A 16981-nucleotide genomic window follows, 5' to 3' on the forward strand; every position below is an offset into this window, starting at 1 on the left:
ACTGGCAAATTGGATAAAGAGTAAAGACCCATCAGTGTGCTGTATTCAGGAGACCCATCTCACATGCAGAGACACACATAGGCTCAAAATAAAAGGATGGAGGAAGATCTACCAAGCAAATGGAAAACAAAAAAAAAGCAGGGGTTGCAATCCTAGTCTCTGATAAAACAGACTTTAAACCAACAAAGATCAAAAGAGACAAAGAAGGCCATTACATAATGGTAAAGGGATCAATTCAACAAGAAGAGCTAACTATCCTAAATATATATGCACCCAATACAGGAGCACGCAGATTCATAAAGCAAGTCCTGAATGACCCACAAAGAGACTTAGACTCCCACACAATAATAATGGGAGACTTTAACACCCCACTGTCAACATTAGACAGATCAATGAGACAGAAAGTTCACAAGGATATCCAGGAATTTAACTCAGCTCTGCACCAAGCGAACCTAATAGACATCTAAAGAACTCTCCACCCCAAATCAACAGAATATACATTCTTCTCAGCACCACATTGCACTTATTCCAAAATTGACCACATAGTTGGAAGTAAAGCACTCCTCAGCAAATGTAAAAGAACAGAAATTATAACAAACTGTCTCTCAGACCACAGTGCAGTCAAACTGGAACTCAGGATTAAGAAACTCACTAAAAACCACTCAAGTACATGGAAACTGAACAACCTGCTCCTGAGTGACTAATGGGTAAATAACAAAATGAAGTCAGAAATAAAGATGTTCTGTGAAACCAACGAGAACAAAGACACAACATACCAGAATCTCTGGGACACATTTAAAGTAGTGTGTAGAGGGAAATTTATAGCACTAAATGCCCACAAGAGAAAGCAGGAAAGATCTAAAATTGACACCCTAATATCACAATTAAAAGAACAAGAGAAGCAAGAGCAAACACATTCAAAAGCTAGCAGAAGGCAAGAAATAACTAAGATCAGAGCAGAACTGAAGGAGATAGAGACACAAAAAACCCTTCAAAAAATCAATGAATCCAGGAGCTAGTTTTCTGAGAAGATCAACAAAATTGATAGACTGCTAGAAAGACTAATAAAGAAGAAAAGAGAAGAATCAAATAGACACAATAAAAAATGATAAAGGGGATATCACCACCAATCCTACAGAGATACAAACTACCATCTGAGAATACTGTAAACACCTCTAAGCAAATAAACTAGAAAATCTAGAAGAAATGGATAAATTCCTCGACACATACACCCTCCCAAGACTAAACCAGGAAGAAGTTGAATTTCTGAATAGACTAATAACAGGCTGTGAAATTGAGGCAATAATTCAGAGCCTACCAACCAAAAAAAGTCCAGGACCAGACGGAGTCACAGGTGAATTCTACCAGAGGTACAAAGAGGAGCTGGTACCATTCCTTCTGAAACTTTTCCAATCACTAGAAAAAGAGGGAATCCTCCCTAACTGATTTTATGAGGCCAGCATCATCCTGATACCAAAGCCTGCCAGAGACACAACAAAAAATAATTTTAGACCAGTATCCCTGAAGAACATCGATGCAAAAATCCTGAATAAAATACTGGAAAACCGAATCCAGCAGCACATCAAAAAGCTTATCCACCATGATCAAGTTGGCTTCATCCCTGGGATGCAAGGCTGGTTCAACATACACAAATCAATAAATGTAATCCATCATATAAAGAGAACCAAAGACAAAAACCACATGATTATCTCAATAGATGCACAAAAGGCCTTTGACAAAATTCAGCAGCCCTTCATGCTAAAAACTCTCAATAAATTAGGTATTGATGGGATGTATCTCAAAATAATAAGAGCTATTTATGACAAACCCACAGCCAATATCATACTGAATGGGCAAAAACTGGAAGCATTCCCTTTGAAAAACAGCACAAGACAGGGATGCCTCTCTCTCACCACTCCTATTAAACATAGTGTTGGAAGTTCTGGTCAGGGCAGTCAGGCAGGAGAAAGAAATAAAGGGTATTCAGTTAGGAAAAGAGGAAGTCAAATTGTCCCTGTTTGCAGATGACATGATTGTATATCTAGAAAACCCCATAGTGTCAGCCCCAAATCTCCTTAAGCTGATAAGCAACTTCAGCAAAGTCTCAGGATACAAAAGCAATGTGCAAAAATCGCAAGCATTCTTATACACCATTAACAGACAAACAGCCAAATCATGAGTGAACTCCCATTCACGATTGCTTCAAAGAGAATAAAATACCTAGGAATCCAACTTATGAGGGATGTGAAGGACCTCTTCAAGGAGAACTACAAACCACTGCTCAACGAAGTAAAAGAGGACACAAACAAATGACAATCCTGCCCAAGGTCATTTATAGATTCAATGCCATCCCCAACAAGCTAGCATTGACTTTCTTCACAGAATTGGAAAAAACTACTTGAAAGTTCATGTGGAACCAAAAAAGGAGCCCACATTGCCAAGACAATCCTAAGCCAAAAGAACAAAGCTGGAGGCATCATGCTATCTGACTTCAAACTATACTGCAAGCCTACAGTAACCAAAACAGCATGGTACTGGTACCAAAACAGAGATATAGACCAATGGAACAGAACAGAGTCCTCAGAAATAGTACCACACATCCACAACCATCCAATCTTTGACAAACCTGATAAAAACAAGAAATGGGGAAAGGATTGCCTATTTAATAAATGGTATCGAGAAAACTGGCTAGCCATATGTAGAAAGCTTTAACTGGATCCCTTCCTTACACCTTATACAAAAATTAATTCAAGATGGATTAAAGACTTAAACGTTAGACCTAAAACCATAAAAACCCTAGAAGAAAACCTAGGCAATACCATTCAAGACATAGGCATGGGCAAGGACATCATGGCTAAAACACCAAAAGCAATGGCAACAAAAGCCAAAGTTGACAAATGGGATCTAATTAAACTAAAGAGCTTCTGCACAGCAAAAGAAACTACCATCAGAATGAACAGGCAACCTACAGAATGGGAGAAAATTTTTGCACTCTATCCATCTGACAAAGGGCTAATATCCAGAATCTACAAAGAACTTAAACAAATTTACAAGAAAAAAATCAAACAACCCCATCAAAAAGTGAGCAAAGGATATGAACAGACACTTCTCGAAAGAAGACATTTATGCAGCCAACAGACACTTGAATGCTCATCATCACTGGCCATGAGAGAAATGCAAATCAAAACCACAACGAGATACCATCTCACACCAGTTAGAATGGTGATCATTAAAAAGTCAGGGAACAACAGGTGCTGGAGAGGATGTAGAGAAATAGGAACACTTTTACACTGTTGGTGGGACTGTAAACTAGTTCAACCATTGTGGAAGACAGTATGGCGATTGCTGAAGGATCTGGAACTAGAAATACCATTTGACCCAGCCATCCCATTACTGGGTATATACCCAAAGGATGATAAATCATGCTGCTATAAAGACACATGCACATGTATGTTTATTGCGGCACTATTCACAATAGCAAAGACTTGGAACCAGCCCAGATGTCCATCAGTGATAGACTGGATTAAGAAAAAGTGGTACATATACACCATGGAATACTATGCAGCCATAAAAAAGGATGAGTTCATGTCCTTTGTAGGGACATGGATGAAGCTGGAAACCATCATTCTGAGCAAGCTGTCGCAAGGACAGAAAACCAAACACCGCATGTTCTCATTCATATGTGGGAATTGGATAGTGAGAACACTCGGACACAGGAAGGGGAACATCACACACCGGGGCTTGTAGTGGGGTGGGGGAGTGGGGAGGGATAGCTAGCATTGGGAGATATACCTGATGTAAATGAGGAGTTGATGGGTGCAGCACACCAGCATGGCACATGTATACATATGTAACAAACCTGCACATTGTGCACATGTACGCTAGAACACAAAATATAATAATAAAAAAAAAGAATGAAGGGGAAAACATTGTGAAATGAAGGAAAACAAAAGAATCTGTCAGTGAGAGACTTACCTTGCAAGAAAGACAAAAGGAAGTTCTTTAAACCAGGCGTCACCAACCAGTACCGGTCTGTGGCCTGTTAGGAACTGGGCCACATAGCCAGAGATGAGCAGTGGGCAGATGAGCATTACCACCTGAGCTCTGCCTCTTGTCAGATCAGCCACCACATTAGATTCTCATAGGAACACAAATCCTATGGTGAACTGCACATGCAAGGGATTTGGGGTTGTACGCTCCTTATGAGAATCAAAGACCTGATGATCTGTGGTGAACAGTTTCATTCTGAAACCATCTCCTCGCACCCCTACCCAGCCTGTGGAAAAATTGTCTTCCACGAAACCTGTCCCTGATGCCAAAAAGGTTAGGGAACCCCTGCTTTAAACAGAAAGGAAATTATAAAAGAAGGACTCTTGAAGTAACAGGAAGGAAGAAAGAACAATGAAACAAGAAGAAATAGTGGGAGAATGCAATAGACTGTCCTTGTGAGTTTCATGAATCATATTTGATGATTGCAACAAAAATTATAACATCATCTGATACTCAAGACAATTATACTTAAAAGTAAGCAAGGTAGAGACCTAACTAGTAGTAAGGTTTTCACACTTCACTCAAAGTGGTAAAATGTTGATACCAGTAGACTGTGATAAGTCACATATGTACATTGTATTGCCAAGGGCAACCGCTGAGAAAACTTTATATAGTAACACACTCAGAAACTCTATAAATTAATCAAGATGGAATCATAAAAATATTCTAATAACCCCAGAAAAGCAAGAAAAAACAGAGGAACAAGGAACAGAAGAAACAAACACAAAACAAATAATAAAACAGCAAACGTATGGCCTGACGTAAGTATTTACCTTAAAAGGATACAATATGAAGAAAAGGAAAAATTGACCATGAAAAAAAGATTTGTCTATGAAAATGATTTTTTTTTTACATGAGGTATTCCTGTTGTCATTGGAGATATTTATGAGTAGATTCTAATTACCTTGTATTGTTAAAGTGAAAGTCACACTGTACTCTCAGTAAATTTGTGATTTGTTCTTTCCTAATTTCAACAGTTTTTAAACAGTATTGAGGAAAGGTTACTTGCAAACAAAAATTGTTTTTGTGTGTGTTCCATTTGAATATGTAAACATTATAAGGAACATTTAGAATCACAATAATCAGAGAATTCAGGTTAAAACAGCAATTAGAGGTTTTTTTGCCTATCAGGTAGGGATTAATTAAATTCATAGTTGCTAATTGTAATGGGATATGGAAAAATAGGTGCTGTTATATACAATTAGAAGTGTAGATTTGATCAACATATTCTAAGGCAGTTTTAGAGGAATGACCTTATTTTAACATGTTAATTTGCATTCAGCAATTCAGATTATGGGAAGCTGTGTATAGGAAATATGCTTAATTGTTCACAGTAACATATATAGACAGGTGTTTATTTTAGTGGTATTTGCAGGGGATAAAGGCTAGAAATAGTTGGGCTATGCCCTGGTATCAGGAAATGTTTTAAAGTGAAAACTAATACATATTAACACTTCATAAGAAAAAAAAATTCCGCAAAGAGCAGACATTATTTAGCTAGCTTGGTGTAATGTTCATAATATTTCTCAGTTCCAAAATGTATTGGGTATACTTTAATAAACAGTTTTGTTGTGAACTCATTAGTTTGAATAATTATTAATTGTAAACATACCCAAATGTAAGTTCAACGTACAACAACAACAACAAAAAACAAAAGTAACATTTAATTTACTGTTCTGATTATTAGTCCATTTATTTCTATGGGTAATCGAGTTGAACATCATATGTATGTTTTTTCAAAGAGTAAAAATCATCTCATGTTTACATCGGTGACATATTTCTTCTAAATTAAAAAATTTTTTTCTACCAATTTTTTAAGGCCTTGCCTGATGCTACTCTGTCTGTGAGGTTTTTGTTAATTATTCATCTTTAAGTTATTGCTGTCTCTTTTGAACTATAACATATTTTTCTGTATTTTTATCTCATCATTTTCCATAATATTAATAGTAATAATACTTTTTTGTGCTTTAAATCATACATTATACACTGCTTTATTTGCTTTACATATATTATCAGATTTCTCATATTAGCCCATAATAAGGTAGACATTACTATCCTGATTTTACATTGAAGAAACTAAAATATTCAGAGGTTAAGTAAATTACTCAAGGTTACACAGGTAAGATTAAAGTTTAGGTTTCAAATTCAGGTATGTTTGCTACAAAACCTTGTCACTGTGTTAGACTGCCTCTAAAGTGAGTAAGGTAAATGAAATAAATGCTTTGTATGTTTAAAAGAAATTTTGTTATAAAGGAAAGGAAATAATCAACGAATTAATGAAATGTTCAAATTACAGACTTTAAAGTAAATACAGATTTAGTTTTATACTAGTCATAAGGTAATTCAGTGTTAGTAGTTAATACCATTAAATATAATGTGATAATCAGCTAGCGAAAAAGAAAAAAATTAAAGTTAACGGTTATTTGCTACATATATATATATAAATTTTAAGTTAGAATTATACCATTTGTTATATCATTTATGCCATGTACAAATGAATGAAAATTTCACTTTTTTTCTTTCTAGAATTCTGGAGGTGCAAATGGAGTTGATCTTTCAGTGCTAAATGAGGCTCGCAATATGGTGTCAGATCTTCTGACTGATCCAAGCCTTCCACCACAAGTCATTTCCTCTCTACGGAGTATTAGTAGCTTAATGGGTGCTTTCTCAGGTTCCTGTAGGCCAAAGATTAATCCTCTCACACCATTTCCTGGATTTTACCCCTGCTCTGAAATAGAGGACCCAGCTGAGAAAGGGGATAGAAAACTTAACAAGGTCGAAATACAGTAATCATCTAACCCTATTTATCAAATTTAATGATATTTTCAAATTAACTGCTCCTTTAAATTCTATATAAAATACAATTTTCGTTTCAAGGACCAGACATAATATTGAGCTGCTTGGGATGTTAGAGGCAATTATAAGCTCAAATAATTATAGTTGAGTATTCAGTTTTTATTTTAAATACATTGCTGTGATTAGCAGTTATAACAACTATGTATTATTATTCTTGTTAAGAAGTAGAGAACAGCAAGCAAATTTTGTTCCAGGCTTGTACAACAAACTAGTAGTCAGATCATGTTATTGCTCTATTTTATTCTTTAGAATCTAGGAATTGTTCTTATTGAGCCAAGAAGAAATGGTCATTATCATATTCATTTTATGAATTACATAGAATTATTTTAAAATGATTTTTAAGTTTTTTGAACCCTGTTTTCCCCCTTTTACACCTACTGAAGATTACTGTAGCCCAGTAGGCATTGATTTTTATATCATTAGAATAGAGGATTCTATTTAAATATCTCTTTAAAATATAAATATTTCAAAATAGGATTTTCTTTAGAAAATAATAAATACTGTTCTAAATGGGTATGCATTATCCTTGTTCAGAGTGCTTTTACTTGTTTTATTTGACTATTATCAGTATATTTGCCAATAGCTAAAATCATAAAACTTTAAAACTAGAAACATTGTAGAAATTATTTTACTCAACCACTTTATTCCAGATAAGGAAACTAACCAAGAGAAGACAAAATTTATTTCAGTTAATTTTGTCAATTGTAATAATGCTTATAGAACTTAGAAATAGGTAAATATAGTTTTTGTAGGGATTTTGATCATCAGTTAATTTTATCAGTTGTCAGCATTAGGGTTTAGAAATGTTGAAAAGTTAAGCAAACCCAATTAGAGGAAAAGGATTTCAGAAGTATTGATCACAATCTGGATCATTGTTATGTGATACTTTTATTTTTTTAAAGTTTATGCAGTAGCACCTACATTAGTCAAAACCCAAATAATTAGTACTTAGTTATATGACTTCCTTTTTAGCACTCTATCTTATAAGAAAGAGGTTAATCACAAGCATTCAGAGGGCATAGCAATAAACCATAAATAAAATAACTCTAATGTATTCTTGAGTTAGTTTTCACTCTATATGTTACTCTTTCTTTGCATTTTCTGTTGATATTTGATACTCAGGATAGTAATTTTTAAAAATAGTAATTCTTAAAATTTTTAATTAGAAATCATATTGATATCAGTATTTAGTGTGTAGAAAAGTGTACTGGTACATTTTAGGAACATTTTAAACATAATATTAATTAAACAGGATGCCTAAATGCCTCATTTCCTGAGCATTGTAGTTAATCAAGGTTATTTTGGGTTCTGGAATCTACTGATAGAGTAAGTCATATAAGAACCAGGAAGTAACCCTTATTCCTTTTCTTTGTGTTCTTTAAACTCGTTATTAGAACTCTATATCGAATTTGTCTCTCCTTTTGGAAAAGCATATAAAAAGCTTGTTGTTACTTCAGAAAAGGGCAAAGGCATTTATTGAAAAAACAATAGGCAAAAGGGAAAAGGAACAGACAACTTAATATAACTATCTAATACACATTAAGAACAAAGAAAGATCATATGAACCTAAATGACAGTCAACAAGGATATTAACATAAAGGACTTTTTCACTGCAGGTCTAATTAACTATTAACCTTTACAAAATCAGTGTCCTTGGGAAAACTGAAATATAAGACAGATACTTATCTCTGAGATTGCTGCAGTGTCTGCTGATAGAGGAAATTCATAAGAAGCAGAAACTATTATGTAAATCTCAGTAAAACACTTATTTATAATGGTCAAAAATGGAATATTGTTAATTGAACATTTGGGTTAGTTGAGAATATTTTTTAAAATTAGGGCAAAATATTAATGCTAAAGGTGTTCTGTATTTAACTCAGTCATTTATTCAAACTCAGAATCCTGCAGTTTCTCCTGATTAACAGCTAAGTAAATTCTATAGCACTGTACTGAAAATATTAAAAATTTAGAATATAGGGCTGATCATCCCTGATCCTAAGATTGTCCTCTGAAGTTGATTTTCAGGGTAAATCTTTCATATCCACTTTTTAAATTGCCGATTGTTTTTTATGAAACAAGTAATAAAATATACAAAAGAAAAAGAATCTAGCTTAAATTATAGAGTTCAGACATATTTTTTAGTAGGAGGAAGAGGAATAGAATAACAAAATAGAGTGTGAAATTTGGAGTAAATTGACAGATTTTCAGAATAAAATGTTTCTTTTTTCTCTGTACATGTTAAAAATATACTTTGTATTGATACTTTCATGTGCCATCACTAATATTACATATATAGCATATTAAAGAGTGACATTTTAAACCATTGTTAAATTATTCAACAGGGACTAAATAGGAATAGTTTGCCAACTCCACAGCTGAGGAGAACCTCAGGAACTTCAGGATTGCTACCTGTTGAACAGTCTTCAAGGTGGGATCGTAATAATGGCAAAAGGCCTCACCAAGAATTTGGCATTTCAAGGTAAAATCTGCAGAGCCTTTTAAGAAACTTGAATCAAATGCATCTACTTTGTTTCTGTCAATAATGTTTCAAATAGTTCTGGAAGCAGAAAGGAATGGTTGAAGTATTTTAGGTATAGGATAACATGTGTAGTAATAATATGGTAAAATAGAGAAACTGATTATTAAAAAGACGCTAATGTGTCTTGTCCTAAAATTTTGATAGGCTGGGTACAAAATGTGCTGGATCCCTGAGAACATGAGATAGTTTAGGGAAATCAGGATCAACTCAGGACTGGATGCTGGGGAAGTTTTTAAATCGATAGAAGTGGCCATTACAGGGTTAGCCACCAATCCAATGAATAGTATCCAAAGGTAGGTCTGCAGAATTACTGACTTCTGAAAAGAGGAGCACGTTTCCAAGGCTTATCACAATTGTTAGGTTTAAGGTAACCAGACTTTCAAATCCTGTTCCTGCTGGAGGTTGAGACAACTAATATATTCCATATTCTGTTGAGGATTTACTTGGAACTGAACAATGCTAATCTTATAAATGAAAGGCATCAGTAACTTTAAGTAAATGAGGCTGGGAAAATGCAGGAGCTGAAATCTCCTGAATGTAAATATATACATTTACCCTGATAACAAAGGATTTAATAATACAGTACTTTGTCTTTTGAAAGCCAGGAAGGTTACTGATCCTTGTTTGAGTTTGTCATAAGTTTTTCTTTACTCAGCTTTCTAATTATGTTAATATAATATTGGAATTGGCGCAAATTCTGTGTTAACCACTTTCTGGTATTACTGAGCATGTTTTATACTTTTGAGCTGTATAGTTTCACATTTGAAACAGTAGATGGCAGGATTGGATCATAGCTATTTGTTAAAATTTATGTTAACAGATAATTAGATGATTATAATTTTCTAGATTCTTAGGTGGTTTATTAATTTGAATCTTGTATAATATATTCAAGCAGGTGAACTCCTTTTTTGTAAAAGAAAAATTGAATGAAGTGATGTCTAAAACAGGAATGGATTGAAGTATGAAGAGTACTGTACAGGAAAATGAGCATTGGTCCAAAATTTGCCATGGCCTGAACATCATAGTCTTTTTTTTTTTTGTAAAGGAAGCAGGATATAGGGAAGTGAATGATGTTAGGAACAGAAAATGTGACAGTATTTCTTAACTATGGGTAGCATTATCTTGAGAATATAGCTGGGTTTTAAAAGGAATGATAAAAATGTTTTATATTTTAACCTTTCATACTGATGTAACAGCAATGCATTTGCAGTTAAAGAAACATTTGATACATTGAGTTAAGGTCATTTTTATCCTGCTTCCTCAGATAATTGATTACAATAGAAACATAGTTCAGAGAAAACTAATCTTTAACTCTGAAAAGTGTTTATTATATAAAGCTAAATGTAGGTAGATTCTATGTAGTGACTTAACTCATTAAAACAAAATTTATGCCTCATAAAATATTTAGAAATTTGGAGAATAAATTAATTGGTGGTATTATGTACGTCTATTTTAAAGAGACCAGGCTAGATGTATCTTTTCTAGTTTGCAGAAGCTGGAGCCTCTTGGTAATAAATGTCTATGTGTACTTTGCACATAGGTGGGTTACGATGGGAATATATGAAACATTTACAACCACTATTCCTTTTCAGACTCAAATCTCTGGATCAGTGCTGTCTAATAGAAATTTTTGCAATGATGGAAATAGTTTATATCTGCACTGTCTAATATGGTACTCCCTAGCTACATGTGACTGTTAATCATTTGAAATGTGTCTAGCATGACTAAGGAACTGAATTTTAAATGTGATTTAATTCTTATTAATTTCATTCAGATATAAAGAGCCATATGTGACTGTTTTGTAGATATATGTGACATCCATATTAGTGCAGCTCTAGATCTTTAATGCATAGTGATGTTTTGTTCGGGAATCTTTAGACTTTAGTAGCACAAAACTCATAGACTTATGACTCTGAAATCATCTTGACTTTATATTATAGTACTCCAGAATCGAGATCTCATATCCTTGATTTTGAGTCTTGAATTCTGATCACAGTTTGCCTGACTGATTTCAACATGATTCCAGTGTTGAACCTCTCATTTCCTGAGCCTATGCCTGATACCAGGTTTCTCATCATTCCAGCTGCTTTTTTGTCTGTTACTATTGTTCTGCCCTTATTTCCCGGCACAATGCTGCTATCCTCTAGTGGAGTGGTTGCTTACAAAATTGATTTACTTAGAGACTTGGTGTTATCTTTGCATCCTGTTACCTTATTCTACAGATAACAGTTGTCAGATATCTGTCTGCATTATCTTTTACTCTCTTTTCCTTCTTCTCCTTTATCACTGTGCCTATACTATTTTATGCTTTCATTGCTACTTACTTGGGCTATTGAATTAGCCTCTTAATTCCAGTTGCCAGTATCCTTCTTGACTTTATTAATCTTCCACCTTACACTAGAAATCTTCCTTAAATAAAACTGTGATTGCAGTTGTCCCTGGTTATCCCTGGGGGATTGGTTCCAGGCCCCTCCCCTTCTCATGGGTACAAAAATCCATGGATGCTTGAGTCCTTTATATAAAATGGTGTAGTATTTACATATTCTCTCTACACATCCTTTCATATACTTTAAATCACCTCCAGATTATTTATAATACCTAAGGCAATGTAAATGCTATGTAAAGAGTTGTTATACTCTATTTTTTATTTGTATTTTTTTATTACTGTGTTTTTTTCCTTGAATATTTTTGATTTGGGCTTGGTTAAATCTGTGGATGTAGAAACCTCACATACAGAGAGCTGACTATATATAGTTTGTCTAGTCATTGCACTTTTGGACTCTTTACCAGTCCTATAGAATAACGCCCAAATTCCTAGTGTAGAATGTGAAACCCAATTATTACCTCATGACAGAGCTGCAGCCCTTACTTGGAAAAAGTAAATGAACTAACACAGATGAGCAGTCTTTCAAATAATGAGAATAGAAAAATGATATGGAAAGCTTTCTAGGTAAAAACAGTAGGCATGTAACTTGTTTAAGACTCTTCCTTGATGTTTTCTGGTAATTTTGTTCTTGGTTTAACACCATTTGAAAATTAAGCTAAATTATGTTTCAAAATAATTAAAATACAAACAATGAAATATATATAAGGTATTTGGATAAAAAGTAATACCCTATTTGTGTAAAGAATAATACAGGATTTAATTTTGCTTTTATTCATGCTTTGCCTAGAGAAAAAAGTTAAGTATTATAACCCTGGGAGCTATGATAAAAATAATCAGAAGAAAGAAAACCACAGGGAAGAAGAGTTAGTCCCCCATTGAACAGTGACCCTGTTCTTATTGTTAAGAGTTTATTATTGTTCATCTGTTAGAGGACTTGAGATTTTACTAATTAAGGAGGCCATTCCTTTACAACACCAAAATATGTTTCCAACGTCACCTTCCTCTGGTCTTCTGAAATTCTAGTCAAGCTGAACTATTTGATCTTCTCTCTGTCCATCTGTGCACCCTTTTAATTTAAAAAGCAATTTAACTGGAATAGATCCTAACTTCAGTTCTGTATATCCTTAGTTGGGCTCATAAATCACCTTATAAGGATAACACCTGGAGGTCCTTCTCCCTTCTCCAAGGAGAAGTACTCTTTTCTTCCTCTGAATTTCCATAACACGTTCTCTTACGGCGCTTTTCACATTTTACTTTATGTCAGCCATTACTACTCCTCTAAAGCCTGTTTAATTTCTATAAAGAGTTCGAGATTGCATTAAAATGAATCTTTGAAGGCAAATGGCTGCTTAACAAGTGTCCTGCAGAGGTATGGTATCCACATGAGATTATGACCCTTAATCTTGCCTTCTGCTTAAGTTTCAGATCTGGGATGAGATTTCTGTGGTCAGAAAGTTCCAGGAAAGGTTGTTTTCTGGATTTGCTGATGATTAAATTACCCATCTCTGAGTTCTAGTTTTAGTACAGGTTGAATATCCCTTATCTGAAAGTCTTGGGACCAGAAGTGTTTCAGATTTCAGGTTTTGGAATATTTGCCTATGCATAATGTTGTATCTTGGGGATACAACCCAATATTCATTTATATTTCATATACACATAGCCTGAAGGTAATTTTATATAATATTTTAAATAATTTTATGCCTGAAACAAAGTTTTGACTATATTTTAACTGTGACCCATCTCATGTAGTCAAGTGTGGAATTTTCCATTTGCAGAGTCATGTTTACACTCAAGAAATTTTGAATTTTGGAGCATTTTGGATTTGGGATGCTCAACCTATACTTAGAGTTAAAAGAAGACTGAACTGCTATTTTTGAACTGAGTGATGGGACCCAGCCTTCTCTGAGGTCAAACAGCATATATTCAGGGCTCACAGATCACTCTTTTTGAACAGGTTTTCCCTGGGGAAAAAAATAGGCAAGTTGTGTTCAATTACCCTGTGGGCTATCAATTATAGTTACCTCCTACACTAAAGAGACTTGCTTTTAAACCCATGAGTCACCATTTATCTTCACCGCTGCTGTGTAATCAAATCTAATAACTCGTTGCCTGGCAATAGTATGTACGCTAAATTCTGTGCCTTATAATTTATCAGAGACTTACACCAAGGTTATATTAGCAAACTTGACCCTATTTGAACCCCAGCAATTCAAGAGGGCTAATTGTGTCATCCTACTCAGCTTCTTAAGAGAATAACTCTGTAAATTTAGACATCTACAGTTATCAAGTTTATACAACTGCATTGAAACTGAGTTGGTACAGACCTTGTTAAGGTAATTTGTATTGACTGTCTAGAAGTCAGCTCTTAAAATATAGCTTAGCTCAGGGACTGTAACTTTTGACGTCTCTTGTTCGTTTGCTTTTGACAACTCATTCCCAAGTGAGTAGAAAAAGAAAAACAAACTCAATTTCTTCCACCATACTCTGACAGCACATTTCTGATACCAGATGTGTGGGGATTTCTCCCCACCAGCAAGCAAGCGAGCAAGCAAGCAGGCAAGCAAGCAATTCTGTAGTAGACATAAGCTAGGTGTCCTATAATTCAATTATTTCTTTTTCTTTTCTTTTTTTTTTTTGAGACAGAGTCTCACTCTGTTGCCCAGGCTGGAGTGCAGTGGCACGATCTCTGCCCACGGCAATCTCTGCCTCCTGGGATCAAGCAATTCTTCCTCAACCTCCTGAGTAGTTGGGACTACAGGCATATGCCACCACGCCCAGCTAATTTTTGTATTTTTAGTAGAGACGGGGTTTCACCATGTTGGCCAGGCTGGTCTCGAACTCCTGACCTCAGGTGATCCGCCTGCCTCGGCCTCCCAAAGTGCTGGGATTACAGGCATGAGACACCATGCCCAGCCTAATTCCATTATTTCTGACACCATCTACCTGGAGATAGCGTCAGATCATACTGGTTAAGGACTCAGTCCCACAAGACTGATCTCCACTTCTGATGCCAATAGCAAGCCTCAGGTTATTTTGCCTGTGCTTCTGACCAACCAGCTGTAAATCAGGGTTCCCACAGCCCCCTCCCTGGGTTCAGGTAATTTGCTAGAGCAGCTCACAGAACTCAAGGAGGCATGTTTACTGGTTTATTACAAAGAATATTTTAAAGGATACAAATCAACAGCCAGATGAGGAGATACAAAGGACAGGTCTGGAAGGGGCCTGAGTACAGGAGCTTCTGCCCCTGTGGAGTTGGAGTATACCACCTTCCTTGCTTGTGGACATGTTCTTGTTCACTTTCCTGGAAGCCCCCACGTGTTTGGCTATTCACAAGCTCCTCAGACCCAGTCCTTTCTGGATTTTTATAGGAGCTTCATTTTATAGGCATGATTGAGTAAATCATTGGCCATTGGTGAGCAATTTAAGCTTTAGTCCCTCTCCTCTCTCTGGAGGTTGGGGAGTGGGGCTGAAAACCCCCATCATCTAATCCTGTCTTGGTCTTTCAAGTGACTAGCCTCTATCCTGAAGCTACCTAGGAGCTGCCAGCCGTCAGTCAACTCATTAGCATACAAAAAGACACTTTGGAGATCCTCAGGAGTTTAGGAGTTGTATGCTAGGAAACAGGGACTGGACTAAAACCAAATATGTATTTCACAATATCACACCAAGTCTGACTTTAATCACCTTCCTGCCAACTATTAGTAGTCATTGGAACTACTCGTCTGCTTGTCTTCTGCTTTCTTCGTATTGATTTATGTAATTTCATTGAGGTGTGTATTTATCTGGTGCTGGGCCAGGACATGATGGGAAGATTCGGGAACTAATCTGAGAACCTATCATTTGACCTGTAACTCTTAATTCTAAATAGCTAAATGAATGTATGATATACTGAAATTATTGAAAGACCCTGGATCAAGGTAGAAGACAGTGGAGCAGTGCTGTGGTGCCATTCTGAAAGGAGAAATCTCTCTTTGTCTTGACTATTAATCATAGAATCAGGGAGTGGACTTTGGTAGAATACACAGATTTTTCTCTTTTTTTGTTTTCTTTCTTTTTTATTTTAAACTAGAAGCTTTTAGAGTGTGTTTGTATGCTGTGAATGATATGGACAAGAAGAATATGAGATTTAATTTTGTTTGCATGTCTAAGTGTTTGAAAGCTCAATTCATTATCTTATTATTATTATTATTATTATCATTATACTTTAAGTTCTGGGGTACATGTGCAGAATGTGCAGTTTTGTTACATAGGTATACACATGCCATGGTGGTTCACTGTACCCATCAACCCGTCATCTACATTAGATATTTCTCCTAATGCTATCCCTGCTCTAGTCCCCCACCCCCCGACAGGCCCTGGTGTGTGATGTTCCCCTCCCTTTGTCCATGTGTTCTCATTGTTCAACTCCCACTTATGAGTGAGAACATGTGGTGTTTGGTTTTCTGTTCTTGTGATAGTTTGCTGAGAATGATGGTTTCCAGCTTCATCCATGTCCCTGCAAAGGACATGAACTCTTCCTTTTTTGTGGCTGCGTAGTATTCCATGGTGTGTATGTGCCACATTTTCTTTATCCAGTCTATCATTGATGGACACTTCGGTTGGTTCCAAGTCATTGCTACTGTGAATAGCAATAAATATACATGTGCATGTGTTTTTATAATAGAATGCTTCATAATCCTTTGGGTGTATACCCAGTAATGGGATTGCTGAGTCAAATGGTATTTCTTGTCCTAGATCCTTGAAGAATCGCCACACTGTCTTCCACAATGGTTGAACTAATTTACACTCCCACCAACAGTGTAAAAGTATTCTTATTTCTCCACATCCTCTGCAGCATCTGTTGTTTCCTGGCTTTTTAATGATCGCCATTCTAACTGGCATGAGATGGTATCTCATTGTGGTTTTGATTTGCATTTCTGTAAGGACCAGTGATAATGAGCATTTTTCATATGTTTGTTGGCTGCATAAATGTCTTCTTTTGAGAAGTGTCTGTTCATATCCTTTGCCCACTTTTTGATGGGGTTGTATTTTTCTTGTAAATTTGTTTAAGTTCTTTGTAGATTCTGGATATTAGCCCTTTGTCAGATGGATAGAGTGTAAAAATTTTCTCCTATTCTGTAGGTTGCCTGTTCACTCTGATGGATGGTAGT

The 16981-nt window shown here is 35.5% G+C and overlaps 1 protein-coding gene across 2 annotated transcripts in view; it reads left to right on the plus strand.

Moving 5' to 3' along the window:
- The window catches only part of PDE3B (phosphodiesterase 3B), a 220183-nt gene that overhangs the window by 127563 nt on the left and 75639 nt on the right, over window positions 1–16981 (plus strand). For both annotated transcript variants that reach the window (XM_004050742.5, XM_055355866.2), the window contains 2 exons: window positions 6577–6825; window positions 9249–9385. In XM_004050742.5, the coding sequence (XP_004050790.5) occupies window positions 6577–6825; window positions 9249–9385 (386 nt within the window). The remainder of the gene's footprint in view (window positions 1–6576; window positions 6826–9248; window positions 9386–16981) is intronic.

Source organism: Gorilla gorilla, chromosome 9, assembly GCF_029281585.2.
Source record: "Gorilla gorilla gorilla isolate KB3781 chromosome 9, NHGRI_mGorGor1-v2.1_pri, whole genome shotgun sequence".
Classification (NCBI taxonomy): domain Eukaryota; kingdom Metazoa; phylum Chordata; class Mammalia; order Primates; family Hominidae; genus Gorilla; species Gorilla gorilla.